The following is a 27,684-nucleotide window of genomic DNA, read 5'->3' on the forward strand; positions in this document are numbered from 1 at the left end:
AATTTTTAAAATAACAAAAAACAAAACCCCTATGACTTTTCAACAAATAAATTTTTAAATGAAATATATTATGCTTAAATCAGTGAACAAAATATTAAAATGAATACTGATACTTAACTACATATTCAACTTTTGAAAAACATTAAAAACTGCTTTTATTAAATGATATATTAAGGGCTTTACAAAGATGCACTGGTTTATTTTTATAATTATTGTTTTATTTTCAAATGATAAAATTAAGTTTTCACGTTGCTATTTCTTACAAGTAAACTGTGTATAGATATAAGCTTTATTCCCATTAAATAATCCTAAGCAGATATAACAATTATATTTTCCATTTAACATTAGTTTTTGAAGTGCTAGATACCTGCATACAATTTTTGGTAAAGATTGTATAGCTGAATTATTATCACTTTCACATTGTATATTTGTTATATGTAGTTTAACATCAGTGCTCATTATGCTTCCTGTTTTTAACAGATAAAAGTATAAATCAAACAATTAACAACTGTGAAAGGGTCAAAACCACCTCAGCGGCTGCACAGTTCACCTGGGGGATGGTGGGTGACAGCATGCTACGCCTTACTACTGTAAGCGCGGAGGCCTTCAAATGAAATACATTGAAATCTTATTGACTTAAAGAAACAGAGACAAGATCATGACTATCTTTAGCGATATGAAGCCCCTAGAACTCCTCCACCACCCCTTGGAAATTAAGTAGGGAACCTAAAATTTGCACCACAGTCAAAAAAGAAAACTCAAGTCCAGAGACAATTTCTGATTCCACCAGTTGCTTCTAGAACTCTGCTGTTAATCAAGAAGTGACTTATATGAATATGTTATGTAATGAGAGTTGTTCTACAATAATAAATGGTGATGTTTCAGTATCACATATGGTATCATATACCCACAAGTCATTGTTCTAAGTCAAATAAACAAGCTATCTATTATAGTAATGAAAGGTGAACAAGATATACAAGAACATTTGGAAACTTGAAAAATGCAAAAAATAGAAACAACTGAGTAGAAATTAAACTGAGTACATTAGATAATACATTTTAATTATTTGTACATTTAAAAATATAAATTTTTACGCTTTAAAAATAATCATTTTATTCATGAAAAGACCCAGAGCTAATAATATACTGCTTCTTTGCAAAATGATTTTTGAAGTAGTGGACAGAAAACTGACAACATTTTCAATTGATTGCACTTATACAAGGAAGAAGAAGTGTTTTTTATCAAAGACTACATATTAAAAAAATTTGTTAACATTTCTTAAATTTCCTTTTCTAAATTACATTGAAATTCCGAAAGGCTGAGAAACTATATTCAACTGAATGAAAAAATAAGACTTCGCTTCAGCCGTGATCTGGGTCACTGGCAGATTAGCTATGCACACTTCACACTGGTTACAGATCCGAGGTAGCACAGGTCAGCAGGCCAACGAAATAGGTGTACCAGGCATCATCGGTCTGTGTGATGTAATGCTAGCAACTGAGATCTAGAAAGGCAGAAAAATTTTGCATATACTATATAGATTTTTCTCCAATGTCCTCTGAGTTTACATTAGATCGATATTGATATTATGTTCACTATGCTTTAACTTTGTGTTCAGGCAGTTCTTTCCTCAAATCTGTTGGCAGATTGCTTCACAAAGTCCCTTTAGGTTTGCCCCTTTAGGAATGTCCTACCTCAACTGAGCACAACATAAGGCCTTGGTTAGAAGAGACGCATGTGTTTCAAATAGATTCTTCCCCCAGCTCTTTGTGATCTCTTTTTAGGTATCAGTAAGAATCTATTATCTCCTTACTGGTTCTGAAACTCCTTCCATACTTTAATCATGTGACTTAAGAAAAAACGTATCCCAAAACCTCACTGAAATATTCCAGGAGCATGGTGACCGTTCCTAGGAGTGCCATGTAATGGAACAGACACAGCCAACTGGAACTTCGTTTCCAACGATTATAAACAATTCCCCCAATTTTTAAGAACATTTCTTGCGTACAGCTGCTTTTATCCCAGCTCATTCACAGAAAAATAGTACGGTGCCTTCCGTATAGTATTTAGGTTTTAAGTATTTCAATTCAAATTTCCTTTTTTCATACTATTCAACAGTGCAAATTAGTATAAAATGTAATCCCACAACTAAGCTATTAAAATGAGTTTTTAAAATGTTTGACATAGGATAAGAAAAAAAACTTTTTAAATTATCATTGCTTCATAACTGTAATTGCTTTAGTCCAAATACTATCCGAAAGGCTTTTTAGATTCTCAAGAAAACAAAATCCACTCTGTAGTTACTCTTGGCAGATTCCTTTCCTGTGCAATAATTCTGTTGCTGTCTTATAATCCTGTTATATACACCATGCTATATTTCAAACCTGATTGGCTTGAAAGGTAAAGTCAACCTTTAACTTTGTCAACTTTGAGTAGAAAAACATTACAAAAAGTAAAAAATAAATTTGTTTCCTAAAATAAGCATATTTGGGCATTTCCGGTGATTTGTTCACATTCATCAATCTCTTTCCATGTCAGTGGAAGGCTTTTAAACTGACTTTTTCGTCAACCTCCAACTTCCGTAACCAGCTCTAAGCTTAGCTTATAGGTGGCACCCCTGTTCCTCTATGGTCCTCACTGGCTGGACAGGCAGCACCAGGTGGGAAATGCGGCTCCACAGGCCACTCAGCTTGTCGGAGTCCATGTGGTTGAAGGAGGTGGGTGTGTCTGAGTCGGTAAAGCGGGCCCAGAGTAAATCTCTCACTTTTTCCTCCGTTTCCCTTGGGCCGACACTTGCTTCTAATGTCTCCTCCTCTAGGAGAACGGTCAGGACCAGGGCCACGTCTTTGAAGGCGGCATTCTCGTGGTCACAATACTTGTAGAAGATCAAGGTGGAGCCCGCGGGAAGGGATTCAAAGCGGTGGACCACGGCAGCCTTCTGGCCATTCTCAAAGCCAGAGCTCAGCGCCATGTCAACCAGCAGCTTGACCACGTCGCTGTCCTGCCGGCTTCTTCCAGCCCCATCGATCTCAATGGCAGAGACCTTCTGGGAAGAGGTGTAGGCATCCGCCACGTGGTGGCTCAGGCACTTCAGGGTCTCTCTTCCCTCTCGAGCCGCTGTGAAAATGATGGTGGCGGGCTCGCTGGGCTTGGAAGCATTCAGATGCTTCTGGAGAAACTTACGTCCTCTCTGCCACAAAAAGGAACTCTGGCCTGGAAATTTATCCTTCAACTGGCTGAACTGAGCCAAGAAGGCCTCCAAAGCTGGATTTTTGGGCACTTGCTGTGCTGGAGAGGAATAGTAGCTATGAACAGAGCTTAGCAAAAGAAGAGTCAGAACCAGGAAGACAACGATGATGGAGCCTGTCAGAGAATGAAACGATAAACGACAAAATTGGAGCGGATGGGAGTCAAAAACAAAGCCTGAGGTGAACTGAAATATGAGGTAGAGCTACTGTTACATTTTGTTGGTTGTGGTAAGTTTCTTTTGCCAAAATCCTTTAAACTTTCTGCTCTTAAAATCTACCAGATATACCTTTTCTGATTTCTTAGATTTAATTATTTGAACGTACAATATCTTTGTTAAAAGGTAAATGCTAAGTTCATGTATCCGCTGCTATAATATCTTGCTACAGTATAATATAAAGTTGTGATTTAGAAATGAGCTATCGATATATTCGTCCACCTTCTCAAAGTACCTACTACCTGAAACAGGCCATTTTTCTTCTAAAGGCTCAAAACGTAAAAATGCCACTTGCAATGTTAATAATAGTCTCTAATGGCAAAGGCAGTTTTAGTTTCTTGTTTGTGAAATGCCTTTCCTCCTCTGGGAATTCCCATTTTGTTAAGGATGACAAAGCATCAGCCAGCACCCCTAAAGGAAAGTCACGACAACTCTATCGCTCTATTTTACAATCACTATCACACATTGTCTTAAAACACACTAAAAGAATCTGCAAGGTGTCTAGGTATTGTCTCAGGATTTCTGAGTGTGAATCAACACTGCAGTAAGACCAGCTTTATTCTCACCGTAGCTAGAAAACTCCTTTTTATTATTCTTTCGTATATTTCCTTGTGTATTTTCTTTGTTTTCTTCCAATTTTTGTATTTCTTGGTGGTGACTTTCAGCTTCTGGGGGAAAAAAAGGAACATTATTTTCAGACAGTACACAAATGACAGTGTGTATACCTTTACACCTCATACCAAAACAAAGAATTGTTTGACTGAAAGGATTTCTATACTTTGTAAAGTTTTTTTTTAATACAAGGCAAACTTTTTTCCCCGTCTTTTCCTTAAGGCTCACTGTAACTTTTATTCTGCTTAGAAGAATAAAATGTAGGGCTCTGAAACTCATTTAAGGAGACTGCTGTTGCTACATTCATAATTCCTCACTGGCCCTTCCATCAAGGACAAAGAAGCGAGTATCCTCCTATTGCAGCCAAACTATCTCAAATGTGATTCAACAACATGTACAAAATTAAGAAGCAGTGTAAGAAATGTCAGCCATATGTAAGACTCAGCACCACAGGGCAACAATTCCAGTGTTCAAGTCTCACATGGCTCCTCCAGGTCCCCAAGTATACAAAGAACGAGGCACTACTCTTAGAGACAGCAAAGATTACTGTGAAGTTGCAAAATAGCTTACAAAAGCAAGTTTGAAACTCTTCGTGAAAGAGGTATACAAAGCAGGGAATACAAAGTTAAGAAAATTGATCAACTATATAAAAATGTAGGTGTGGGGTGAGACACCAATCTTTCAATGTGTGGGTGGAAAGTAGGGCGGTAGCACTCTAAGCTAAGTCACTCTAGAGTCTAGGTGTGTGCTTGAACCCAGGCAGGTACCTCGTGTCACAGTGAAAGCTGAGTATTGCTCATAACCCTTCCTGGAAAAACACCTCAAATGGCATACTCTGTTAACATAAAGCAGAATCATCTTCACCTGTAAAGGAGGGTTCATTTAGTCATATCACACCAAAAAAACAGATTTTTAAAATATCACATTATGGAATTTAAGGACTGAAAGGATCTTTAGTGAACACCTACTCCAGCCCCCACCTTACCTATCATGAAAAGGTCCAGGGATGTTAAGCGTTTTGCCCAAGGTCACATAAAGAGATGTGGCTGAGCTGAGATTAGAAAAAGGTTTCTCACCTCCTAGATTAGCTCATTCCATTATATTAAGTTGCTTCCCACAAATAAACTACATTTTAAAATAATATTTTCTTCCTCTCTTCAGTGAACCTGCATACCAGTGAAATTCTGATGGCAGATAATGGTCCATACAAATCTCATTCATTCCTTCATTTAACAAATATTCATAAAGTTGCTTCTCTGTGCCAGGTACCAAAGAAACACAATGAGAGACAACAGTCCTTGCCTTCACTGAAGCTACAGACTGTTCTAATGATTAATGAATGAAACATATATTAGAGATCAGTCATTGATTTATAGTGAAACATGAATTACCAGCCCTTTGTCAAGTCCCTGGTGAACAGGATATCTTATACTGTATATGCCTTTGCACTGACAAATAGGCATTTCAGACTGAGCTCTTCAGAGTACTTATAAAACACAATCACAGAAGGTGAGAGCTGGAGAGCTGGAGAAGTCTGGTGTCCGACTTCTCCATCTTACTAAGAGGAAACTGAAGTGCCAGGAAGTTAAGAGACTGGCCCAAAGTCACCCAAGTTAGCAAGTGGGAGGGCCCCAACTAGAATCCATGTCTCCTGACTTCCCGTAAGGACACAGCACGTTGTAACTATTATCTTCATAAGAGGAGATATGATGCTTGTTCTTAATCTACAAGCGGGGAAAATCAGATGTAGAGAAATGAACTGATTTGTTCCAAGTCCTATACAACTGAAACAACTGCGTGAAGGGTACTTACTGTACTACGGATGTTGGGTTTTAAATATCCCTATCTCTTCATTTTTGTAGCATTTAGTTTCCCCAAAAATAAAGATTTGAAAAATGTAAATGAAAACATGCTCATAAGAAATAAAGAAAAAGCCAGAGGTGAATTTTTTAAAAGTCATGCCCTTTTTTTTAATCATACTGCATTAATACAAACAGTAGATAAATAAAAATGTTGTTTAAAAATGCAGTTTAAGTGTGGGAAGCAACTTTATGTCATGGAATGAGCTGATCTAGTTGATGAGAAACCTCATTCTAATCTCAACTCAGTCATCTCTCTTCTGCGACCTTGGGCGAAGCCCAAAGGCCTTAATCCTAGGAAAGCAACAGGTTTTCTGAAAAGGACCTTGTCCTATGCTGTGTTCTCGGTGACAGAGCAATACAAAACAGGACAGAAGTTCAGTGGGTTCTCTCACCTGGCGCCAGCAGTCGCCTCCTCAGTGCACCCTGGCTCTCCAGCCCTGCACTGAAAGGACCAGACTGGGCATCCTCAGGGTCTACGGCAGGTGGCTCCTGGGGCACTCCGGGTCTGTCGCTCGCTGCCTCAGGGAGGGCGGCAGAGATGTTCTCTAAGTGTGCATCTGCTCCTCCTGCCTTGTCACTTGGAGAACTGTTGGGTTCTTCACCCAGACTTTCTGAAGAGAGTTGATGCCCTTGTTCTCCCTCCTGAAAACTCTGCTTGGTCTCATGTCCTGTTTCATCCTTTGGATAGTTCCCGTCATTTGTTTCATCCGGACCTGTATCTGCACTTCCTGAACCTATTGTTTCTACCTCTTGGTGGTCCTTGTTGAAACCAGAGGCAGGGTTTAGGGTCTGAGCTTCTTCTTCTTTTTCAGTGGTACTTGCTGTAACTGTGGTCTCCTGTACCTGAGAATTTATTGATGGGTCATTTTCTAAATCCTTTGGAGAGTCTATTGAGATAAAAAATTATCATTTTTAGTGAAAAAATTTCCCCTTTTTTTTGTTTTTGTATTTTAACAAGGTCCCTGATAAATAATAAGTAATATTTATATAGATTTTTATGGTTTACAAGGCATTCTTCCTAAACATTATTTCTCCTGACATCCACTAAGAGATTAAGACAAACAAATTTATTATTGTGTTAATAAATTTAACCAATATTAGGTTGGTGCAAAAGTCATTGCAGTTTAAAAGGTTAAAAATAATTGCAAAAACCGCAACTACGTTTGCAGCAACCTAACAGCAATGTAAAACGTTCTGAATGACAGAACCAACATTTAGTTGTATTAAATAATACATCCTCTTCTCTAATGAAGTAATGGATCTAGGCAACTGTCATGAACAGCAACTAAAACCATTATGGAAAAAGCTAATGAGGAATTTTATAATGGATGGCCAGACAGACAGCTGCTGTCCCACTGATCAGTCTTAACAACATAAAAAGAGGGAAAACCAGACGTATTAACCTCCTGATTGAATGCAATAGAAAGTGCACTATACCACGTAGGAAGCACCCCTGCAAAACAACTGAACTTGAATCTGATCACGCTTCTAGAGCTAACTACCAGTTTCTAAGAAATACAGGGATTGAGAAATGTATTAAATTCTGCCTCAGGAATGTAATCAGTAAAATCCAGAATGTGGGACATTCCAAGGGATAAAAGACGCTGTTTCTTTCGTAATAGCAAGAAAAGAAAAAAAACGGAGGGGTGACCTATTGATTAAGAGAGACTTACTTCAGAGACACAGCAACCAAATGCAGTGTGTGTAGCACTGTTTAGATCCATGTCTGAGAAACCAATTGTTAAAGAAATATTTATGAGACAATCAGGAAAATTTGCATGCCTTTTATTTGATGATACTAAGACATTTTTGTTCATCTTTTAGAATAAAGGTATTGTGATAACATTTTTAAAAACAATCCTTATCTTTTAGATAAGGATTTCAAATATTTAGATAAGCTTTCAAGTATTTACTCATCAATGGTTAGGAAAAAGGAGAAGTGAGGGAGTATAGAGGAAACAATATTAACCATATGTTGACAGCAGATAAAGCTGTTTGATGGCTACATGGGTTTCACTTCATCTCTCTATATACATTTGAAATTTTCTATAACAAAGCTTAAAAAAAGAAGGCAACCTACAAGATACATAAATCAAATGCTGTGTGTGACCCAACTGTAAAGATAAACAAATAGACAGTAAAAAACCCAACTAAGAGAAAAAAGATTATTAGACAACTGGGGAAATGTGAATACTCATGGATATGTTATGATATTAAGAAATAACGATTACTAATTTTTGGGTGTGATAATGCTATTTTGGTTATATATTTTTTTAAATCTATCTTTAAGAGATATAAACTGTTTACAAATAAAATGATATAATGTCTTGGATTCTCATTTAAATATTCCAAGGCAGGCCACAAGATCACCATTATGTAGTTGAAGTTAGATGTTGAGTGCGTGGGGGTTCATTATACTGTTCTACTTTTATATATTTTAAAAAGGTCCTTGGTAAAAGATTTAAATAAATACGCCCTTCTCTTCTGAAAAATCGACTTCATATTTTGCCTATTTTGTATATCCTACACATAAGTAGCATGAATTTAAATTTCATCTGTCCCTATAATTGAAAGATCCCCTCTAAATATATACCATATCTCAGTTTTCTTGATTTTTTAAATAAATATTTGTCTACCATATATTTTTAGGATGCACTGCATTTTTCTAATACCATTCTATGATTGCAGTCTCTAAAACATTAATCTTACTTATAATCTGGTATTATGGTAAAATTTAGTAAATATAAAAGAATAAGAATAATCATAACAAATGAATTAAGTTAACTTCTTTGTTACTTCCAAACTTCAGGTGTCAGTCATCAGAGAGTTTCTCTCTCAGCACAGCGCTCGTTTCCTACAACACAAACTTCAATGCTGTACAAACGAGTCTTACCCTCCGAAGGATCCCTGAGTCCTCCGTCGGCCATGTTTGTCTGCTGTCTCTTCAGACTTTGGGATACTTTTTGTTACTGTCTGGTTTTCCTCGCAAAGATGTCTTGTTTTCTTCTTGTTCCAAGTCCCAAAAGACTCATGCTTCCCGTGGACCCAGGAAAGGCATATATAGAGTGACTAAAATGAAAATGAAAAAAGAAAAATTAAATGACTTTTCATTAATACATGGAAGAAATGCCAATTTCAGCTGTATTTATTAAATCTGTTTAGTTTGAGTATTTCCTCTCTGAAACTTTTTCTAGTGAAGAAAAAATGTTCTCTGGCTTTCTTGAGGATCATTCCACATCCTAGACTAGAAACAGAAAAAAGCTTCAGATTATTAACCTTGAATGCCATAATCTCCTAATATGTTCCAGTGTGGTTGAAAGGATGTAAAAAGTAAGACCAAGTAACCAGAATCTTAAAGAGAACATCTATGAAATTGAAATAAAAAGTAATTCTAAGAGTGAAAATGTAAGTCACTACTGAATTCATCACTGCAGATTTCCTTTGTTTTCTATTTCTGTTCCATATAAATTTTTCAGAATTTGCCTGTCAGAAGCTTTTACTTATACATAACAAGTACCAATGTATAGGGGCTACCTGCAAACTAAGATGGCTTCCTTGGTATTATGAGTAGGAAATACACATTGGAGTTTCATCACTGCCTTCTTAGTGGTATTCTTTTGTAAAATACAGAGACATAACTTTTTATACAATGCGTTTTAAGGTAGTACTGAAAGAAGACTGATACATAAACTAATATGAGCTATATACAAAAGGAATCCAAATCAGAAGTTAAAAGCAATAAAAACTGTATCATTTTATAGTTAAATCTTATTTTTTGTCGAAAACAATACTATCCAAAGTTACTTAACCTTCATTATCTGTAAAAATGATTAAGGTTTGCTAAATACAAAAATATATGTGATCCTCAAAAAATTAAGAATAGAAGAACTACCATATGATCCAGCTATTCCACTTCTGGATATTTGTCCAAAGAATCTGAAAACACTAATTGAAAAAGATATCTGCACCCCTATGTTCATTGCAGCATTATTCACAACAGCCAAGATGTGGAAGCAACTTAAGTGTCCATCGATGGATGAATGGATAAAGAAGATGTGGTACATATATATATATATATATATATATATATATATATATATATATATATATATATATATATATAATGGAATACCACTCTGCCATAAAAAAAGAATGAAATCTTGCCGTTTGGGACAATATGGAAGGAGCTTGAGGGTATTATGCTAAATGAAATAAGTCAGATAGAGAAAGACAAATACCATGATTTCACTCATGTGGAATCAAAAAAAACAAACCACACACACAACATAAATGAACAAACAAAACAAAACTCATAGATACAGAGAAAAGATTTGTGGTTACCAGAGGGCAAGGGGGTCAATTTTATGGTGAAGGATGGTAACTAGACTTTTGATGGTGATCACTTTGTAATATATATATACAGATGTCAAACTATAATGTTGTGCACCTGCAACTTGTGTAATATTACATACCAAGCTTACTGCAATAAAAAACAAAAAATATATGTGAAAGAGCTTTGTAAAGTATACATTTTGAGAGGCTAGCCAACTAGCCTTCCTTTGTATCTTTCTTACAGCAGTTTTGTAAAATTAAAAAACTTTTAATCCCAAATGCCTAACACAGTGCCATTTTTTAACTGAAAAGATATAAATGAATGAATGGTGGTACCAATGATAAACTAGAAGGGAAGGGAGGAGTTGGAGACAGGCGTCCTTTCTGCTGGTGCAGACCTACGGACTACAGTGATACACAGCATATCAGTGTTTCCTGGGAGAAGTACTGATTGGAAGAGGGCACGAGGAAACATTTTGGGGTCACAAAAGTGTTTCATATCTTTATTGAGGTAGTGGTTACACTTGTCATCAAACTTAAATCTCTACATTTTATCGCATGTAGAATTTCCTCAACAAACTTTATTTCAAACAAACAGAACTACTCTCAAAAATGTGTTATTTCGTACCTAGATGGCAGCCCGTAAACATCCTGCAAAGAAACCACCACAGGTATTTCTATAATCTGACAAATGCCCGGGGTGCTCCTTTCTTGTCTCAAGGCACACGTCATTCCTGTAGGCCATTTCTTCAGGCCCCTTGTAACATAGCGTGTTCATGTTCACAGCTGAAGCGGTTTTCCCTCAAGGCTGCAAGGAAGAAGTGGTACAGACATGGAGCTTCTTGACACATCCTCACAAGAAGTCACCTTGTGGGGGTTCTGGGAGATCTGCAGGCCACTATTCCAGAGGCAGGTCAATCTTTGGAACAGTGTCTAGTCCATACCAGGAAGCGTGTACATTAGGGACCTCTGCACTGCATAATGGAAGTGAGGCAGAGCCTCACCCTGAAGGAAGTGGGATGTTGGAGGCTTTCTGCAGCTGTAGGAAAAAACATTCCGTAGTATGTTCAAAAAAAAAAAAATGGTAACTTCGATGGGGACTTTTGCAAAAAGGAACTGATGAAGACCTATGTGCTCCATATGGCACAAAAACATTTATGTGTAGGGAAGCCCTTTTCGGTTTGACTGTGAAATGTTGGTTTTCAGTGCCCCATACGTGGAGGTTATGATGATTCATTTTTCCACATAAGTAAAATTTAGGCTTATCATGGGAGGTACCTCCACTTGCCTGGCACCCTGTAATCTGCAGCAAAACTTTTATCTTCTTGTTTTAACTGCCTCCTTGAGGGCCGGAAACTGGTGAAAGCAATAAGGTTTTATTCTCCATTTTCGGAGAAGGCACCATGTGGTAGGCTGAGTGATGTGTCCTTAATGTCGATATCCTGGGACTTTTCTAGAGAGGGACACAGATTTGCCTCACTACTTCCTTTGCAGATGTGGCTGCCCTGTGCTCTGTCTTGTAAGATGTCCTCTTTCGGCTCCATCTCCCTGTACCAATGGCAATGCTTTGACAACCTGGTAAGTGTTCACTGTCCAGTACACAGGATTTGCACTGCGGCAACAACCAAGTTTAGCAGAGTCCAACATGCAAAATTAAGTGTTATAAGGGTAACTCTACAGATTGATCATATGACATGTTTCTATATGAATGTTACTTAGTAAAATTTTGAAAGTGTCCAATTCTTTTTTATTGCTCTGTACATTGTTTAAATAGATATAAAACGCAAAATTAAACCCATGGACAGAAAGGATACACATCAGCTTCCATTTAGTGCTCGCTTCTGCAGAGGAAGACGTGAACAAAACTGGGATTCGACTGTACCTTGTCAAGTATCTTTAAGGAAAGAGAACCGAGGTAAATGTGGCAAAATGTTCATGTTAGATCTCAGTACATAAGTGAATGCTATTTTCTGCGCTTTTCTATCTGTTTGATGTAGTTAATAAATGTTTTAAATGAGTAATAAAATAAATTAGCTTCTGTGGGGGAAAGAATCAAAAGGAAAGGTATGGAATGGTGATTCTTTGAGCCCACATGTAATGGGCTTATGTTACAGAGGCATCTTTCAACCACAGTCTCCCATATATTTTGTCACAACCAGCTGCGAGGAGACAGGATAAGGAAAAGCTGCCTGTGAGGACAAAATCGGGGCTGGGAAAGCAGTAGAACCCCTCACCCAACCACTAGTCCATCCTGGAAACTTCTAGTCTCGCCATGGCAACCAGGAAGGAGAGGATGGCATGGAGACCTGGAGGAGACCTACACAAAAAGGAAGAGGTAGGCAGGTATCAAAAAGCACTGTTATCTGCGTCACTGAGATGGAAATTGTTTTTTAAAGGAGAGGGAAATTAGAAGTTTAGCAGCAAAGACAGACAAAAAAGAATCAGCCAATCCTGGATAGTAGTTTAGAAATAAATGCCATCGTGACAAATGTATGGCAGTCAGGGCTCAATACGTATGTATCTTTTTTCTATTTCTAAACACTTATTTTAGTGCATGATGCCATTTTAGGCTCTAGGGATAAAAAGCAGCATATATCTTGGCCCTAAACAACTTATCATCCCGCTGTGGAGACAACATAAAACACAAAAGGACAGTGACGGCTAACATTTACAGAGCGCCTTCTTTGGGCCAGGCAGCATTCAAAAGCACTTTATGTATTAACTCATTTCATCTTCACAATCTTATGATGTATGGACTTTAATTATTTCTTCTATTTTACAGATGAAGGAACTGGACACAGAGGTGAAATCGCCCAAGGTCATTCAATATTGTCAGAATTCGAAGACAAACCCAGGTCAGCTGGCTGCAAAGCCATCATTTTTCCTCTACAACAAGCAGTTTTCAAGTTGTTCCCAAGATTCCATGGAGAGTCAAAGGCTATCAGGGGGGAAACTGAAGAGATGGACAGGGTATGACTTGTCTCCCTTTGACAGATATCTATAAAGGTATCTGTAACATGCTGATGGCCACATACTCTGGATGTCACAGAATTCTTTCTGTGCCTAGGCTTGCCTTGGGGTTTAACTTAGAGATGAATCTCAACTCAATCATCCACAACCCAGGTCGGCCTTCTCTTTAGTACATATTTTCTCCCGTTTGCCCCAGCATGTTTTCACTAATCTTCCACTCCCAGGTCTGCCATAAAATAACAGGGGGTAGTTATATGTCATTTTTAAAATGGCCACCATTATGTGCAAGGAATATTGTTGACTCCTCCACCATATGGAAGAAATGGACATGGCTCACATAATCCAAAATGGATAACCCTCCAGATCATTTGTCGTGAAAATTAATTGTAGGCAAATACTTACACTTTCAAGTTCAGTATTTGTTAACTATGGAGTATTCTAGAATCATCTATAATGTTTTAGGCAAGTATAGTCATACCGAAAAGACCTAAGCTGAAAAGCTACAAAGCTTTCTAAATTTTCTCTCTTGCTCAATTTTATGAACTCTTCCACTTGATGTTATTTCTAAGAGCAGGTCACGTAACAGGTATGTGATAATATGATCATGTCTGCAGGTAAAGTACCCTACTTAATGTAACATTAAAATTAGTATTTTTGATTCCTTTCTCTTGCCCATATAGTCACTTAGTTTATAATGACACCACACAGAATTGTTTGTGAGGAGGGCTGCAAGAGTCCCATTATTTTAATTAATGGGAAAAACGTGACTGAGTTGTAGCCTGAAATATCAACAATGACCTTCAGACTGACGTGAAATCCCTTTATATGTCACCAGCAAAGTACAATAACTATCGCCATCTTGCAGCATTATCAGTACTCAGTTCCCATCCTTTGAAGCCAGATAACTAAACACCATGGTTGTGCTGCTATTGCATTTCTCCCAGTTTGGTCGATAGAGCAGCTGCACAAGAGTCTCCTAAGGCACTGCTTATAAAATGCAGATTCCCCGGCCCTGTGAGCAACCGATAGAATCAAACTTCCTGTGAGATCAAGAAACTCGCAATTTTTTGACAAGCTCATGCACATAGATTTGAAAATCAATGGTATAAATCCATTCAATTTGTCTTTACTATTAAAAAGGAGAGACTGGTCAAAACAGAAAGACCTTTTCTCTAGTTTGCTGAGAATTAAAATGGCACATATGTAGAGGGTTTCTTAGTATGTATGTGAAAAAATTTAGGGGTACTGATCGTAACACCATCCTCACAAGCAATACATCGTAAATGTTCACTTTTTGAAGTGAGCTTTCGGATAGTGGAGGAGTTCTTAACCAAGGGTTCATGATAAACTAACTAGTCTTCACGCAGGTGAGCAGTCCACAGTTTATTCAGCGCAGTAACAGGAGACATCTTCCACCATGACAGACATAAGGCAGATACAGGGTACATCTCTGGGGTACATTCTTAATACAGACGAACAAGCAACTTTAGGTTTCACAGCATGGGGCAGGTATACAACAGCCATTCATTCCTCACTTCTTCCTTCCTAGAGAGTCCTGATTTTAGTAGGGGAGTCGTGTGCCTACCCAGCTACAGGCAACCCCATTCCCCGTTGCCTGGCTTCCCGGCCTCCCTTGCGAACCAGTACCTTTTAGTGAGATGTAAGAAGAAAGCTGGAGGGCATTTTGAAAAAGAGTTTCTCTCCAAATAAGACAGAGCCTTCAAAGGAGAGCGCCCTTTGAAGCCTTTGATGGGGCCTGAAATGTTTGGAGCCCAACAAGCCGCATTGCGAAACTAAGAAGACAGAAGCTGATACGATCAGGATCCCAGAGGGGAAACACAGCAAGAACCTGTGGCCTCGAGAACATTGTCGAGCTGCTACACAAGCAGAGGATTATCTAGCATCTGAAGTGGAATTTGAACATTGTTCAGTGGCTTCTGAGATGTTTTCAACAACAGCATTTTCTAAGTTTCTTAACCCGAACTCTGGTTCCGTGCGTCTCCTGAACAAGTGAAGGCCAGCACGTGGCTGTGTCCAGCAGGCCCTGGTTAGTGTTAAGAGGGACGCTTCCCTCGGACTCTGTAACACACATACGGAGTCCAGCTCGGTAACTCCTTTTGTCACCTATCTCACAATACAGGGACTTTTCCATTTCCAGAGTAGGGCATTTCCAGGGTAGTTCAGTCACCATAGAGACAGAATAGTCTTCGTTTATGGAGAGCCCAGGACGTGTAGACAGGGGCATTTCTGCATGTGTTTGTTTCACCTATGTAGGTGTTGCCTGACACAATGTGATTTCTCTGACAGTGACCAGTTATCGATAATGTCAAAGCCACACGGAGGCCAAAGAGAGCCAATGATAAATAAATGATTATATATGAATAAATTGCAATATATAGAGATATATAATCACTGATTAATATATGAGGTGGAATTTAGAACAAAGTAGTTTCTTAAGAGGTCTAGCTGTTTTACCAGAATCACCTAGAATCAAGCGACAGTGAGGATGCTTTCCCGCAAAAATTATCCCTAGAAACATCATTATGCTATAGACAGTATGGGCCTCGCCTCATCATTTGTCAATAATGAGGCTGTAGAGCTTTTAAAGGGGGGTAAGCTAATTCCAAAACAGGGAACATGGAATAGTCTGGTTCTAGACGAACAGTCTGGCTGGAATACTGATTAAATTCGTGCTGGACAAAATAGGTGTAGACCATTGTATCAGATCCAACAATTTAAGCAGTTCCCCAAAGTAGTGACAGTCTGGATCAGATTTAAAAGGAGTCCTTTTTCCATCTTCCTTGGGCTTCTAGTACAAAACCCTCTAGAGTTGCCATGATTTTGACTATTTAAGAAGTTAACTGCTTTGGCCAAGTTTTTTGTTTAAGGTTGTGTCTGTTCTGGTCAAGATTAACTGTAACGCAGGGTTAAAGCCAGCTACTCTAGAGTCATGTATCCTTTTTCTAACCAGTGGAGGACCCAGAAGAAATGGGTGGCAAGCTTTTTCAAAGGTCCACCTGGTCAGATTTTGGGGAGCCCACTCCAGTGGGAATGACCAAGGAAGAATAAGGCTTCTGTTAGCAGAATTATCAGGATAGCACTCAGGGCAATAATCAGCTCTGCTAATACGGTCTAAGAATACTTGGTAACATTCATTTGCAACAAGTTCAGTTTGGTACAACCAGTGGCCTAGTTCTAAACTAGGGAACCACTGTTGTCCACAGTCGGGGCAATGTGAATTATCCGAGAACATCTGGCCTACAGAGACAACACAGAAAGCAATGTAACAGTAAGAGGCAACAATGACAAAGAGAGACACCCAAATAACCAGTCCTATTACAGGTTTGCTTTAGCAAGTTCTCAGTCCGACCACCCCTAGTTGGAGGAGGTTAAATTTGGCTTGCACCTCCGTGCAATTCTTCAAGATTTCGTTGTCTAGTTTTCACTCAAGTGCAACTCAGTCTCTGAACTCAGGGACCGATCCGCTCTATTACGTTATGAGTCACTTGCTAGGAGCACAGATCTCAGAATACCTCCTTCAAATCCCAGCTTTTCAAGGAAAGATAGGGCGCTAGTCTAGGTATTTTCTCTTGTGTGTTAATCAGCTGCTGATGTCATGCAGAGGCACGTGGCTTACTCTGCGTTGCTGGTAAGCTATTCTGTCTGCTTGGTCACACAGAGGAGCTGACAGGTCCAATGGGTCTTTGTGGGCGCTGGCACTCTTGCCGTTGTAATACACGTACCCAAGTCTTAAGGCGCTGGCACTTGACGGCGATGTAGGAGGTTCAGGAAAACCTGGGAGAGTCCTCTCGAGTGTGGATCCAATGAAGTCTGTCTCGGGCGGACCTTAATCAGGACCCAGTCAGAGAGCAGCTGATGCTGAGGTGGCTGGAGGGTCTCAGAATCCTTCACATACCTGTAAAGGATAAAACTTCAGACGACTCATATGGGTTTTGAGTTGCTCACAATATTATTAGAAACATGCATTTGGAAATCATTTGGGTCAGTCAAGGTGGATGAGAATTGTCTCATGGATTCAAACCAATTTATCTATTGGGAGTTATTCTTATTAATGGCACTAGGAAGGGTTTTGGTTCATTTAAGATTTATACTAGCTTAATTTTTTTTTTTTTTTTAGGGCCATGTTTCCCTTTTCTATTCCTTCTGTACTTTGGAAATAAGGCTCGCAGAATCATGTTTAACCTGGGAGAACTTTGAGATTTCTTGTACAGCTCTTCTGTGAAATGGGTGCCATACATGGTATTCCCAGAAGGTGCGGGGTAACGCTAACTATGGTGATAGCCTTTCCATAAGAGACTTCAATCCATCCAGGAAAAGGCTTACCAAATGAGTAAATGATAGTCTTCACAGCTAACAATAGCAAGTTGGATGAAATCCTTTTAAAGGCTGAAAAAGAAACCATGAGGGGCATGTCTCACTGCCCACATCTATTCGTATAGGTTGATGCACATTTTAAGTTTAAGAAGTAATAAGGCATAATCCTGAGCAATGGTCCTGAGCTTTTCTTAGGAAATAGATAGTAAATCAGCAGATGCTGTCATCATCTTTGGAATTCTTCATGGCATGAATGCAACATGTGAACAAGGTGGGGTAGCAGGATGTACGGAGCAAGCAGATAGCCACCTCGGGAGTGCCACAAGTCATCCGAGTACAGTGTATACCCTGACCTTCTGCAGTGTTCTTTTTGTGAATTCTGAGGCTTGATCCTGTGAGAGCCCTAAGGGACGCAGGGAAGGGAGGAGTGTTAAAACTGTATCAAGATTTGGCCTGAAAAGCAGAGGGAGTTACAGCCTTAGTTGTGGTCAGCCAAAGCATTTTCCTTACGGCTAGCAACAGTCACTGTGATTCTCAGATTTTAAAATGGCAAGGTCAAAAGGCAACTGAAGAGCAGCTCTGGCAGTTCTGCAACCTGGGGCCAAGATTGTGATGGGAGCCCTAGATGAGGTGATACAGTCGCGGAGACATAACTGATGTGTTTTTTGAGGTCAGGTAACAATATGTGGGTGTGCGCTACCAATTCAGGTCTTCTAGCAGAGTGCACAGAAGGTGGGGTTCCTGACTCAGCGACCTTTGTGGTGACAACATAGGGCATGATGGATTTCCCCGGAGGGTCTACTGACAAGAGCCCCCAAAGTAAACGTTTCAGTTGTTGTATTGGGAAATCTTGGGTGTCTAGTACATGGAACATGTACCTGATCATGACTAAAACCCACAGTATCGTGAGGTTTAACTTAGGAGTTAGCAGTAAACTTAAATGACTACATCTGACGTTGAAAAGACGGAGAATTTTGTACTTTTAGAGTGAAAAGGGGAAATGCAATTTAAACCACAACAAGATACCATTTCACATCCACCAGACTGGCAAAAATTAACAAGTGTGACAATGGGGGCTCTCCAGATTCTAGACGAAACCACCCCTCTGTCCCCAGCACTGCTCCACGGGCAGGGTCAAGAAGCCCTAAAGCTCCAAATGCTCAGAAGAAACCCACCCTTCCCCCAACCTTCATTTCTCCAGCTTTGAGAGTCAAGCAAGTCCTAGAGCTCCAAGTATTCCTGAATTAAGAGAACGCTGGTGTTCCCCATGTTCCTAACAAGACACCCCTCCCCTGGTCCTGCGAACCACTACAAGAGCCAGAAGGGGGCCCCAAAGCACTAAGTGTTCTGAATAAGACCACCTACTACCAGCCTCCCTGCTCCATTCCTTAGCCTTCTCACTACTGGATGAGTCAACAGGGCAGAAAATGCTCCTGGCAAGATGCTCAAACTCCATCCCCTATACTCCTACCCAGCCTCACAGCTTCACGATTATTACCTGCTGGCAAAGCATCAGGACCAACCAATCGCATCAGACCTGTGCATCTTGAGGTCCTCAGCATGAGAATCCCTTCCTGGTTATAGCTCATCATCCCCTTAGTCTCTAATGGCTCTAAGAGCAGTGAGATAACATCCCTTCCCCTTGCTGCATTAATTTTTTTCCCATAAAACATGCACCATTTTGACATATTAAATATTTTAGCTATTAGTCCCTACTAAAATATAAACTCCGTGAGAGGAGAGCTTTTTGTATTTTTATTTACTGCTGTACAAACCCAATAAACATTTCTTGAATGAATAAACACCAATTTGACTCCTTCTACCCTAACAATAGGAGCACAAATTGGTACAACCACTTTTGGAATTCGTTTGCTATTATCTAGTGAAGCTGAAGATGTGCATTTCCTATAATTCAGTAATTCCACTCAGGTTTTATAACGTAGAGAAATTTGCACACATGCATTTAAAAACATGAATAAAAATATTTATTCATGGTAGTATTGTGTATTATAGCAAAACAGCAGCCAAAATGTTCATGAACGGTAGAATGGATAAATTGAGGTACTGCCATACAATGGAATACAGACACAGATGAAACTCAAGACTATAATATTGATTTGAAAAGTGAAAAGCAAGTAATGGAACATACACACACGCATGCGTAGTTTCCATTTACATAAAGTTTCGACATTGTGTAGGGATAAATATGCAAGGAAGCTAAAGAGAAAAGAAAGATAAGCACAGGGTAATTATTACCTGTGATGCAAGAGGGAAGGAGATGGGTTGGAAAGGGCATACGGAGCATTCCAAAGATAATCATAAATATGTTTTAACTGGGTAGGGAGACAAGAATGTTCACTGAATCATAAATCCTAGTAGCTTATATAAGCGCTATCCACTATTTTATAATTTAAAAAAGCAAGTCGAGTAGCAATAGCAATGGGCTAGAAAGCGAGATTAATAGGCAAAACCAAACTTTTATGTTGTGGACAAAAAAGGTTGCATCAGTTACTCTGTTCAGAAGCAAAGTGGGTGACTGATAGTATTGAGGGAAAGAACTCTATAGAAGGGTTTGGATCTTTCTTATTCTCATAAAATTATAAGCAACTATCTCTTCATAGATAAGGTAAAAGCGACCTCCCTAATATTGATATGGAAAGTTTATCTTGGCAAACTCCATAAAGGCATGTATCTGTGTGAAGGGAGGATGTTATTTCATTTGGTGCCTTTGTGCAAATTAGAAAAGGGCACCCTCCTTCCAGGCAAGATACAGCTCAGAGAACCTCACCTGGCCAGGTATTCAACAGTAATGCTATCTGTGAGATAATAATACTTAGAAACAATAGCTTAATAGCTATCTGCTCTAAGCCCTTTATTTATTAACTCATGTAATCCTTACAATAATCCATTTAGAGAAACAGAGAGGTTGAGCAACTTGCCCAAGGTCAAACAGGTCACAGAGAAGTAAGTATTTGAGTCCAGATAGACTGGTTCCAGAGCCTGTACTTTTAGCCACTTTAAAATATTACCTTTCTGAAACAGTGACAATTGAGCTTACAAATCCTTCATAAGCTGTTTGCAAAGTTACAAAAATACTCTTCAATTGTGTATATATAGAGAGGTGGGTGTGGGGGAAAATTACCCCTCTTAATTTTCTACTTCCACACAAAAAGGTCTAGGATAGGTTTCAGGGAGTCCTGAACCCTCTGATACGACACACAGAATTTTTTATGTACACATATGCATTTTTTCTGGAAAGAGAGTACTACATACCTTTGGACTCCCAAAGGAATCGGAAATGGTTCAGAAGCATTAGGTGTTGCTTCCTTCCTCAACTCTATTAGCTTAAGTCAAAAGCAGTTGATTTGAGGTAAATATATATGATTACTATTAGGCTTATAGAAATGCTGAAAACACCTAGAGAACCACTATTACTCTACTGATTATTCAACATAATTATGTAAGTTATTAAGGAAACCACCATGTACTAGGCCCAATGCCCAGTCCTATGGATATAGAGAGAAAAAACTTACAGAACAAATATAGAGAATCCAGACTGGAACCAATTTTGGGTAAAGGCTCAGTAAGGGCTTTTAGACGGACATAAAAAGATCACCTACAGAGATCACAGGAAATTCAGGAAGGCCCACAGAATACGCTGGAGTGCCTTTATTTTAACCAATAACAGTGGGCAAAAACTAAAGTTTGAAGAGCTTCCCTACTGCACAAATGCTGCACAAAAGAAAAACACAAATCAGGTTTCCTGTATGTAAGAACTAAAATTTAAGATTCTTCCTAGAACTTTACTAGATTAGGAAATAGAAAATTCACTTTTATTTAATCCACTGAAATGTACACCTACTAATGATGGCAGCTTAATACATGTTAAAGAATTATCTTTTCTAAATATTCTGATTCTGTTTCATTCTTTGCTTTTTCTTCAATGGACATTAGTAAGCTCAAATCTGCCCTTGACAAATAGTCCCTTGTTCTTTGTGGTGATAGGATAATGTAAGTTTCAGAATAAGTCAAGATTGGGATGACTTTTCCCGGCAAATATGTCCCTTAAACTTTAGCCTCATCTGACTTCTCGTATGCCATGTAACAGCAAGAGCACACAGAAAAAACATGCTTTAAACCGTCTTGAGTTCCCATTTTAAATATTTCTTCCATGGCAAGGCTAATCAATGATCAAAACTTTTTTGTATGGGACAGTTTTCCTAAGTTCATACACAGAGAAATCTTGAAGAGTTTCATGTTTCATAACTATTTTGGAATTTAGATGACGGGAGACGAAGGAGTATGAAAAAAAGGAATCAATCACTCTTCTTTCTAAATTCACATAAACTAATTTGTTTAAAATATGTGATGAAAATAAATGCTCCTAAAAAAACATCTCCAGCCTAAGTTTTGCGAGGAACTACTTTTAATTTGGCTAAGTCTTGACATCCCTGAGAGCAGCCGCGTTTCTGACAATCTTCAGCACTATTTCGTATACACACTGTTTCCTCTTACGAAGGGCAGATAAGCCGAACAAAAAATACGATCCTGACTGAGACAACAGCTGCAGAATGTTCTCCTCTCCCCCCAGGAACTGACAAAACAGGTGTATGCATTGCTAGCATGCCATAAAGAAGAACGCTGGTTTAAAAATTTACTGGTACACTTTAATCTACTTTGCCCCAGTGGACTAATGTCCATGGTTCAAGTTCTGTCTACAGTTTCAATTGATAACACCAGCAGCCAAAGCTTTAGTTAATACACAGCTTTCAACAGTGAGACCTAGTGCCAAGCTCAGGTATTTCTATACCTGTAACCAGCTTACTGTGTCTGTGTTTAAAATGAGTTTCTAAGTCTTGCCCACTCCTCTAACCATATTCACTGACATAATATGCTAGTATTATTATTTTCACAATTGCCCACTTATTTTTCCAGTGTTTTTAGTAACTGGTACTGATTTCATATTTTTGAAAAGGAGTTTGAAAAAAGTACTAAACTAGGAACCAAAAGCACTCCTATTACTTCACCAGGGGACGCTTTCTTAGGTAGGGACTGACTGCCTGGAGCAGTTCAGATACTATACATATTTTCTGAGTACAGAATGTCTTCCTTCTTACCTTCTTCCTCCCTCCCAAATCCCTTGATTTGTATCTCCAGTTTAGGTTGACCACAGACGCAAAAACAATGCACAAAGAACCAGAGTTTGCTAAGCTTTTCGAGAGTGGGAAGCATAACTGATTCCCCGTTTTAGCTCAGCTCCCCTAATCACCTTTACTATCTATCTCAAGCCAACATGTTTGTATTCAACTTTTTATTTTCATGGGCAGCATAATGATGTTTAGGTCAACAGCGGACCGCGTAGAGGGCCCCATGTAGGCCTTGTGGTCCCCTAAGATTATAATAGAGTTGAAAAATTCCTGTCGCCTAGTGATATCGGAGACATCACAGCTGTCACAGTGCAACATGTAACTCATGCGTTTGGGGTGATGCTGGTGTGAACAAACCTTTGCTGCCAGTCACGTAAAAGGATAGCGCAATTATGTACAGCACATGATACTATGTTACTGGTTTATGTATGCACTATACTATATATATACTTTTTTAACTTTTATTTTTATTTATTTTTTTAACTTTTATTTATTTTTAAGTGTGTTTTTTCAGAACCCATCAGCTCCAAGTCAAGTAGTTGTTTCAATCTAGTTGTGGAGGTCGCAGCTCACAGTGGCCCGTGTGGGGATCGAACTGGCAACCTTGTTGTAAGAGCACTGCGCTCTAACCAACTGAGCTAACCGGTTGCCCCTCTACTATCCTTTTTATCGTTATTTTAGAGTGTACTTTCTACTTACAAATAAAGTTTGCTGTAAAACAGCATGTCGTGCCTCAGACATCGCGAGTTGACCGAGTCTCCTAATTGCATCATTTTCTCCTGTGCTTGATTAAATATCGGGATGTTTTGTGCAGTGACATGACATCTGGGCTCGTAGCCCAGGAGCAATAGGCAGGACCACATGCACTCTACGATGTTCGCACAACAAAATCGCCTGATGACGCACTTCTCAGAAGGTATCGCTGTCGTTAAGTGATGCATGAGTATAATTTTAAAAGTTACAAAAACAGTGCAGAGTTCCCTTATATCCTTTATCCCCTTTCTCCTAAAGTCAGCATTTCATAAAATTAAAGTACAATTATACACAAAAAACCAAGATATTAACATTGATACAAGTCAATTAACTAAACTACAGATTGTTCAAATTTCACCAGTTTCTCCACCAGTGTCCTTTTTCTGTTCCAGGGTCATCCAGGATCCCACACTGCGTTTAGTTGTTAATTCTCCCGAGTCTGCAATCTGTGAGTTTCTCAGTCTTTACTTGTCTTTTGGGACCTTTCCTGAGCTTGGTGACCTTGATGTTTCTGAAAAAGTACTGGTCAGTTACTTTGTAGATTGCCCCTCAATGCGTGTTGATATAATATGTTCTCATGATTAGAAAGCTAAAGAGGTTCTGCCTTTTGGGCAAGAATAGCACCAGCTGCATCTTATCACCCGGTCGTGAGGTCCATGTCTTATTATTGCTGGTGCCGCTAACCTCAATCAGTTGATTAACATGGTATGTCCACAGTTAAGATATATTTCTCCTTTGTAGCTAATAATTATCTTGGGGGAGACACTATGAAACCATGCAAATATCCTGATTTTCCTCAAACTTTCACCTGCTAGCATCACCGGTGGATCTGTCTGCAGTAATTACTACAGTGCCATTTGTCTAATAGTGAGTTTCTATTTCCTGCTTTCCATGTTTATTCACTGGAATTCTTCTGTAATAAAGAGTTGTCCCTTCTTACCTATTTATTTATTCAATTATGTCAGTATGAACTCAGGGATACTCACTTTATTCCTTGCATTAAAATCCAGGGCTATTACTCATTTTGTTGCTCAAATTGTTCCAACTTTGGCCATTAGGAAGGAGCTCGTTCAAATTGGCTCCTGAGTCCTTTGAACAAAGCCCCCAACTTTTTTTGAGCCCTTCCTAATTTCAAGCACCACAAAGGTGTTCCAGGCTGATGTGTATTTTCCCTGCCTTAGCCCTGGAATCAACTACGTCCCCCCAGAATCATCCTGGTTTGAAAACCAAGAGCTACCCAGGTGCTCACTGCTCCTGGGGTTTCACTGTCGGGCCAACAATTTGGACAAACCAGCACCAATGTTTGCTTCCTTCCGAAACTCGTTAGCTGGAAGCCATGAGCATCACTTGGGAGCTTGTCAGAAATACAAATTCTTGGGCGCTACCCCAGACCTACGAGGCTAGAATCTTTGAGTGCAGGAGTTTGTGTTTTAACAGTTACACCAGTAGATTCTGATGCCATAAAGTTTAAGAAACACAACTTTAAAGAAAAGTTCTTTCACTGTAAACCCTGTTTACTATTTTATCTCTAATAAAAAAGGGAAAAATTAGTCTGAATAACTTGTAAATTATTTTTACTGCCACAACTAGGTGAATGCCTCATCAGTTAAGGCACTGAACATTTCCCTATTCTTGTTCTTTTCCTATAGAAGATTTAAAATGGGGTGGTCAAAGTAGTATTTATAAAGTTGCAAATACTGTTACTTTTATACAGAGAAGATGTAAGTCAGCCCCAGGATCAACTCCGACCTACATACATGACCTACCATCCACATAGTGAATGTACAGATAAAAAACCCTTGCAGTGCTGGCCTCTGAAGTCAGACTGCCAAGTCTTGCTCCAGCACATGACTTGGTGAACTCTTCTCTATGCCTTGGTTTTCTTAACCACAACATGGAATAACACTACCTCGATGAAAGAGGCATTGAGAAGGTTAAAGACATAATGTGCAGCACTTTCCTCAATTGGGACACACAAAAAAAGAAACTCCTCAAAAGCTGATTATTTGCACTATTAAATAAAAATGCAACTAGACGTTTTATTTTTTGGAATGGGGAAAGCAGGCGGAAATTACGCAAAAGGAAAGTTCTGCTGTTTCTTCACTAGATCACATTAAAGACAGACTCTGAGAGCTCTATTTATATAATTAAAATCCTCAGAAGTTAACAAACCAATGTTTTAAATTTGACTTTTTGTAAAAATGTTACGACATTTACATTGAGTATACCTATGGTCAAGGGCTATAAGAGAGTATAAAAAAATTTAAAATAATTGATCTGTTGGGGTAGTGGAATTATGGGTAAATTTTCTTCCTTCCTATTTTGATTATCAAAATTATGTGCCAACAACCCCTTTAATATTAGTTAAGGAGGAAAGCAGCCCAATTAGTAATAATTTATTGAGTCCTTGAGCTATCCCATTTAATATTCCAAACAATCCTATGACTTTTTACTTTACAGACAAGGACATGGACTTTGGGAGATAAAGCAGCTTACCCAAGTCACACAGGGACAGAACAGGAATTCAACTCAGCTGACTCCAAAGTCTAAGCTCAGAACCAGTGTTGGGGATATCCTTCTTTAGTCACAAATGTGCAAAACTAAGGATAAAATATAATCACTATACTGAACCATCTCTTGTGGACACAGTAGTGGTCATAAGATGTAGAATATTCATGAAATTTTAACACAATTAAAATTCTAAATAAAAAAGAGCATCAAGCAGATAAGGCTTCTCTAAGCACACTTTCCTTCAGGAAATTCAAGTGGCACTTCAGAGAAATGTGAATTTCCATAGAATACAGTTTAAAATGACTTAGTGGGCAAAAATAAATTATATTTACAAGACACAATACATTATTAAAATACCCAATAATCCTCAAATAATTAGCAAAATTCTTATGTCACTTTGTGAATTATAGGAGCTCTTAGGCCAGTATTACAGTCTCTACACTAGGAAGTAAAATAAGCGAAATTGGGTTTAAATGAGTCACTCATGAGATAAACCAGCAGCAAAACTGGTCATCAAGTTATGGACTCTGTGTTCGACATAATAAACATTATCGAGGAGTGGCTCTCAAAGTTTTCATAGGAAATGTCAGTTTTTCAAACTGTTCTAATCCACCCAAAACCTTCCAAGAACATTTTTAGTTCCACTATCATAAAGTTCCTTTATAAATTAAATGATTTTCTACTGGTCATTTATATACGAATCATGTGCTTAAAAAAGAAAACCGATAAATACGGACTGCCACAGCCCTAATTCTTTAAAAAGGAGACAAGGAAAGGATCTCTCATAAAGGTCCAAAATAAAATGTTTTAAAACCTAAAGACAGGTAAATCTGAAACAAAAACAGTAAGTCGAATCAGATTAAGATAACTCATTTCTGTATTTGTGTATAAAGTCTAACAATGAAGCTCTAGTGATAAAATAGAGAATAGCACACACTTTCTTGAAGGAGAGAAAAAGCGGTAACTTTCTCATCAGGTGTGAAATACAACTGGGAAGACGTAATAGTAAGCAAAATGGTAATTGTGGAGTCTTACCAAAACTTCAAACTTTGCCCTTTTCAGCACCATGAAGGCTACAAAAAGGGGAATGGGGTGGGGGGGGCTACTGTCTAATAAGGATTAAGACGACAAACGATGCTCCTGTTAGGCGCGGTTCAGTAAAGGAAGTCATCGCCCCTGCACAGGTAGATTTCCCGTTTCCATTTTGAGCCTTTGAGGAATTCTGCTTCTCGTCTCAAAGTCCAAACCCAACATTTATTTCCACCTCATCCTATTTAATGTTTAGAAGATTCTGTGCCTCTTTATCTACTCCAAAACAAAACTCTACCCACTACCTGCTCCGTTTAAGGTTGTTGCAGTAGGCAGGTGGGGGTGGGGAGGGTTCGTTTCTCAAAGATCTTTCAAAAGAAGATATTCGATCAAATATTAAAACGTGGAAAAGTTGTGTACACGTTTTATGTACTTACAGATTCTAGCGGAGTTTTAAATCGTCAACAGTCAATGTCAGGGGAGCCCTTCGGCTGGTCTGGTCCAGACGACGGCCGGGCAGCACCCCTTGGACGCGGCCGAACAGAATGTCGCCCGGTCCCTGCCCACGTGACAGCGATCTCCGCCGGGAGGGGAGGCGCCCGCGGAATGCTGGGACTGGTAGTCGCCCTGCCCCTCCCCTCGAGTCTGCAACGCCCCCCCCCCCCCCTTC

General features: G+C 39.0%; 3 protein-coding genes across 6 annotated transcripts in view; 1 reads left to right on the forward strand and 2 right to left on the reverse strand.

Annotated features, from left to right (window-relative positions):
• The window catches only part of FAM163A (family with sequence similarity 163 member A), a 64,320-nt gene extending 61,363 nt beyond the window's left edge, over positions 1-2,957 (forward strand). For all 3 annotated transcript variants that reach the window (XM_033092225.1, XM_033092226.1, XM_033092227.1), the window contains one exon: positions 2,819-2,957. The gene's annotated coding sequence lies outside the window, so the exon portion shown is untranslated. The remainder of the gene's footprint in view (positions 1-2,818) is intronic.
• Positions 50-27,584, reverse strand: LOC117014407 (torsin-1A-interacting protein 2). 2 transcript variants are annotated; one of them, XM_033092224.1, is made up of 5 exons: positions 27,452-27,584; positions 8,831-9,006; positions 6,330-6,824; positions 4,030-4,131; positions 50-3,363 (listed from the first exon to the last, which is right to left on the reverse strand). In XM_033092224.1, the coding sequence occupies exons 2-5, from the start codon at positions 8,862-8,864 to the stop codon at positions 2,603-2,605; spliced, it is 1,392 nt and encodes a 463-aa protein (XP_032948115.1). In that variant the 5' UTR covers positions 8,865-9,006; positions 27,452-27,584; the 3' UTR covers positions 50-2,602. The 2 variants fall into 2 exon arrangements, with proteins under 2 accessions (XP_032948115.1, XP_032948114.1); XM_033092223.1 differs by lacking the exon at positions 27,452-27,584 and adding an exon at positions 16,983-17,121.
• Positions 14,610-17,149, reverse strand: LOC117014409 (torsin-1A-interacting protein 2). The gene has a single exon (XM_033092229.1). It carries the CDS (start codon positions 16,490-16,492, stop codon positions 16,097-16,099), a length of 396 nt encoding a protein of 131 aa, XP_032948120.1. The 5' UTR covers positions 16,493-17,149; the 3' UTR covers positions 14,610-16,096.
• Positions 27,585-27,684: the final 100 nt, after the last annotated feature.

The sequence above is a fragment of the Rhinolophus ferrumequinum genome, chromosome 22, assembly GCF_004115265.2.
Source record: "Rhinolophus ferrumequinum isolate MPI-CBG mRhiFer1 chromosome 22, mRhiFer1_v1.p, whole genome shotgun sequence".
NCBI lineage: Eukaryota > Metazoa > Chordata > Mammalia > Chiroptera > Rhinolophidae > Rhinolophus > Rhinolophus ferrumequinum.

Bases quoted from the DNA above. Each gene is read 5' to 3' on its own strand.
- LOC117014407 (XM_033092224.1), bottom strand. From the start codon at position 8,864: ATGGCCGACGGAGGACTCAGGGATCCTTCGGAGG. The intron at 6,825-8,830 runs GTAAGACTCGTT...TTATCTCAATAG, and splicing joins ACTCAGGGATCCTTCGGAGG to ACTCTCCAAAGGATTTAGAA. The intron at 4,132-6,329 runs GTGAGAGAACCC...TTTTTCCCCCAG, and splicing joins GAGGCGACTGCTGGCGCCAG to AAGCTGAAAGTCACCACCAA.
- LOC117014409 (XM_033092229.1), bottom strand. From the start codon at position 16,492: ATGTTCTCGGATAATTCACATTGCCCCGACTGTGGACAACAGTGGTTC.